The sequence below is a fragment of the Copadichromis virginalis genome, linkage group LG4 (genome assembly GCF_057382275.1).
Source record: "Copadichromis virginalis isolate Kocher_CV1m ecotype Utaka linkage group LG4, C_Virginalis_male_GT1.1, whole genome shotgun sequence".
Lineage (NCBI taxonomy): Eukaryota > Metazoa > Chordata > Actinopteri > Cichliformes > Cichlidae > Copadichromis > Copadichromis virginalis.
In genome coordinates, this window is record NC_140621.1 from 18,360,226 (window position 1) to 18,365,057 (window position 4,832).

At 35.8% G+C, this 4,832-nt stretch overlaps 1 protein-coding gene across 1 annotated transcript; it reads left to right on the forward strand.

Moving 5' to 3' along the window:
* Positions 1–2,285: 2,285 nt before the first annotated feature.
* Positions 2,286–4,183, forward strand: LOC146711208 (beta-galactoside-binding lectin-like). The gene is made up of 4 exons (XM_085455407.1): positions 2,286–2,350; positions 2,909–2,988; positions 3,406–3,577; positions 3,731–4,183. The coding sequence occupies exons 1-4, from the start codon at positions 2,342–2,344 to the stop codon at positions 3,875–3,877; spliced, it is 408 nt and encodes a 135-aa protein (XP_085311533.1). The 5' UTR covers positions 2,286–2,341; the 3' UTR covers positions 3,878–4,183.
* Positions 4,184–4,832: the final 649 nt, after the last annotated feature.

A 4,832-nucleotide genomic window follows, 5' to 3' on the forward strand; every position in this document is an offset into this window, starting at 1 on the left:
CATGTACTTACATTTATTTACATTTACTTGAGTAGGGTAAGGAGTTGCCACCTCAGCATGCAGTCAAGTTCAATAGAGTCTTGTTAATAACCTAATAATTTTATTCAGGTGTGTTGCATCAGCGACACATTCAAAAGTTTCAGGGCACGGGCCCTCGAGGGATGGAGTTTGACATTTGATGGTCTAAGCCACAGGTGTCGAACTCCAGGCCTCGAGGGCCGGTGTCCTGCAGGTTTTGGATGTGTCCTTGATCCAACACAGCTGATTTAAATGGCTAAAATACCTCCTCAGCATGTCTCAAAGTTCTCCAGAAGCCTGGTAATGAACTAATCATTTGATTCAGGTGTGTTGACCCAGGGTGATATCTAAAACCTGCAGGACACCGGCTCTCGAGGCCTGGAGTTCGACACCTCTGGTCTAAGCCATCAAATGACAATTTTAAATCAGCTCTAAAGATCTTCCTGTCTGCATGGACATACATAAGCATGTCAGTTATCTGCTAGATAGAAACAAATGCTGTGTTGGATTTTTTCCCCTTTAGTTTGATACTATAGGCAGGATATAATAAGGAGCTTGTATCATTTGGACTATTTTGGATATGGGGAAAATGTAATTGGGGAAGCAGTGCAGATATGGTAAATGAGATGACATATGCACAAACATTATCTGTTAGACATTAAGATAAACACATGTTAACATTTCCTTGTGTCATTTCTGTCACACCTTCTCTCTTTCCCTGTATCAGAGCTGAGCAAAGGCTGCATTGAATTCTTTCCTCTTTAGATTGATAAATTAGGCAGGCTATAATAAGCACCTTGCATCACTTTTTTGGATACGGGGAGAATTTGCTTGGAAAGGTATGGTAGATGAGAAGACATATGCACAAACATTATCTGTTAGACAGCAAGATAAACATGCTAACATTTTCCCTGTTTCATTTCTGTTATGAGTTCTCGCTTTCCCGGTATAATAGCTGAACAAAGGCTGCATTGCAATCTTCCTCTTTGGATTAAAACTAAACAGAACACAGCAAATACTTTGTATTAACTGGGCTTTTTTCCCCGAACCCCAAATAATTGTAACCATTTTTGGAAAGGGTTACAATTATTTAAATCACATTAAAGGTTGAAATTAAATTAAGTAATAATGTAGAAGCCAGAACTCCAATTCTATGTGAAACAGGGGTAAGCTGCAGTGTAAACGTTTAGTAGTAGTGTAGTATTCCTCAAAGCACCTCACTGTTACAGTCCACTTTGTGTTGATTTCATGCACAAATTACAGTTATTTTGTGATTCATTAAAATAGTGAATTCACGATTATTAATTAAATGTCTGACTTTACATTACATCCAGAATTCATAAACTTGCCAGTGACAGATTTGCTGGAGTGTCATGAAGTGAATATGGTTGTGACATGTCATTTACGATTAATAAAAAGCATATTTAGCTCTTTTATTTTTCTCACAATATTTTTTCTTAGCATTCAGCCAGTCTTCACCAACAGGGGCAGTATTTGTTAACTACTAACATTTTTATGGTCTATATTCCATATACAAGTCAGCTGGTAGGAGTTTAGCATGCTAAATATAATATAATATTTTGAGCCTGACATGAAAATAAAGCTGTTAAATGTATGATCTAGTTGTGGTTTTTGCTTTCTTGTTTTATATGTAAAAGAATGATTAAAAACCAAGTTTTCATGCTGCAAAATGGTAAATTGAGTGTAAAGGTAACACTACAGGAAGAGTTTTAGTAACACTACTTGGTGTAAAATTAATTAAAAATTTTACTCTATGAGAGCTAATTTTTCACTAGAGATCAGTGTATGAATAACACAGTATGGAGTAACATCAACTCTCATCAGTTATTTGAACCCCCAGTGTTCATTTCAAATAAGTCAGTTCAGTGTTAAAAATCAGTGGGATTTTCCTCAAATAGAGTTCATTTATCACTATGATAGAGTAAATAATACGACACTACTAGTAGTGTTAAGTTGTTTTAACACTATGCGTTGTTACTCAGTGCTAAATTTTCACTCTATTTAGAGTTAATTTTACTCTAAAATTTTAACACTATAGAAAGAGTTGATTTAACACCAATTCCAAATGGGACCAAATAGACTCGGGACCAGTGTTAAATTCAACTCTTTAAGTGTTATTTTAACACTGCAAATTTTACTGTGCAGTAGCACAGTTATACTGGCCGTTTGAAATGTCATTCAGGTTGAAGGCACCGCCTACCTTCTATATACTGTGGCCTTCTGCTGGAGTGCAAAGAGACAAGACCACACAGCACTCTCATTTCTTCTCAGCTTTACGACTTGACCTATTACATCTGTCAGGATGGAGACTGTAAGTATAATTTTGGCAGCAATATTTAACTTACATTACTTTTGCTTCTCTCCGAGTCCTATAACTGATATGGAGAGTCTTAAACCATAGTTTAAACATGGAACTGACAGCTGGTGCAAACTTAATCTATACCAGGCTGATGTAACTCTGTTTTTTTTGTTTTGTTTTGTTTTTGTTTTAAATTGACTTTTGATTGAAAATTTGGGAGTCCTGCCCTTTTGGATTTATTTGATGACCTTTGCTATTTACCACATAGTGTAAGTGTGCATTAATCACTTCTTAACTGTTGCTTTGTATTATCATCAACAGTAACGGGTAAGTTACTTAATGCAGTGCATTATTGTCTAGTAAGACTACTTTCTAGATTTTTTTATTAGATGCAAATATTATTGTAGCCTCAGACAGAAAACATCACCATATCATCAACCTGCCCAACTTTTGTGTCTGTATGTGTGCGTTATCTTACAGAACATGTTTCTCTCGTTTGTCCACGATATATTTATCCCAAGGGAAACACTACAGGCTAATCTAATGTAAACTAATAATTTTTCTTCACAGGTTATGACAATAAAGAACATGACCTTCAAGGTTGGACAAACCCTGACTGTTGTTGGAGTTGTTAAACCTGATTCCAAAGAGTAAGTACTTGAGTAAGACCAAACTCTATCATGATTTTGTAAATTAGTGAATCATAGTAAAATTGAAAATAATAAAAAGGATAAACTAAAAACTCTTATTGGAACTTTTTGGTTTTCAGTAATTGTAGTTTCAACCAAAATGTAACAAAATCGATTCTTGTTATACATTTGGGAGATGCAGCTGTCATCTCCCAAATGTCAGATTTCACACAAAAATGCTAACCAGGTGAAAAATGTCTAAATTTGAATTGTTGTGAACTGTCTTTGTCTCTTTAAGGAAGCTGAAACCTTAAAAGTACAGCTATGAAACATGTTTTTGTGTTTAATTCTTGTTGTTCTTCTCATTATAGTTTACCTAGTATAGTAATAATTAATAAGTGTTTTAAGCATGTAGCTTTGTGTGTCTGTTCGTTGCAGGTTTGCAGTGAATATTGGCCCCAGTGACGACAGAATTGCACTTCATCTCAACCCTCGTTTTAACGCCAATGGAGAGACAAACATCATTGTTTGCAACACTTTCGAGGCAGACAAGTGGTGTCAGGAGCAACGGGAGAAACGCTTCCCTTTCAGCCTGGGAAAGGACTTCAAGGTATCTATCTATCTATCTATCTATCTATCTATCTATCTATCTATCTATCTATCTATCTATCTATCTATCTATCTATCTATCTATCTATCTATCTATCTATCTATCTATCTATACAAGCTATAATATAAGTCCTCTGTCTCTCATGCCTTTTAGATTGTCATCAGATTCACTCCTTCAGAGTTTGAGGTGACTTTACCAGGTGGCTCAACATTTCGTTTCCCCAACCGCCTCGGTGCACAGGAATACTCGTTCATGAGCTTTCATGAGGGTGCTCGCATTCAAAGCATTGAGATCAAGTAAATCTCTTTCCTCTCTTGAATTGCTGGATTGAAATTTTTGTTTTCTTTTTCACTTTGTCTAGCAGCAGGTGATAATGTTGCTCTAGGTCTTCAGCTTCTTCAGAAATTGAGTTTGTTGAGAGCAAATCCAAACAGATGGACTCCTAAAGAATCATAACCTTTTTGTAATGTTTTGCTAGCAAGAACCACATACAGTACAGTGTGATCAGGTTTTCTTTAATGTGCCTTTAAATGCTTCTTTGTTAGTTATTTGCTATATTTTGATTCTTACCTGTAACAGCATCAATTAAAGCGTTTTCTGTGATGAAAGAAACACGACTCTGTTGACTTTTTATCCTTGTAACACTTACACAGTGAAATTACTTCATAGGTGAAACCGTCACTGCTGGGGTCTGTAATTTAACCTTCACATATGGGCTGTATTTAGCGTCTGTACCAAAGTATGAACTACAGATCAGTTCAGAATGTATAGTCTCACATTAATAAACTGATGAAAAACATCAACACAACATCAAAAACTCTTTATCTTTTTTTAAAGATAATTTAAGTATTGTTGTTAATTAAAATATAAACTTTAAAAAAAAAGGTCAGAGGAGGAAATACCAGTTTTTGAGGAGCCTCAGAAGATGATGAAAATGATGACAAAGTCCATTATGGATAAGAAGTAGTGCTTAAGCTGGAGCTCTGAAGTTGAATGATTTGGTTACTCAGCTGCAGCACAATGAGGTAACCTTTTGACATTCTTGTTAAGAGAGTTTTTAACTTCCAGAAGGGTTTATTGTTTTCCCATTATCAGAGACATCAAGATCATTTTTTATTTTGACGGACTTCCTAATCTTGGCTATAACTAGCAGCCAGTAAACCATGCTCTAGCCACAGATATGCTGAGGAGTGTTTTTCAGTTGTCTTCGGTTCTGATGCTACCTTCAGAGATGAGCACCTCGCTCTAGTTTCTG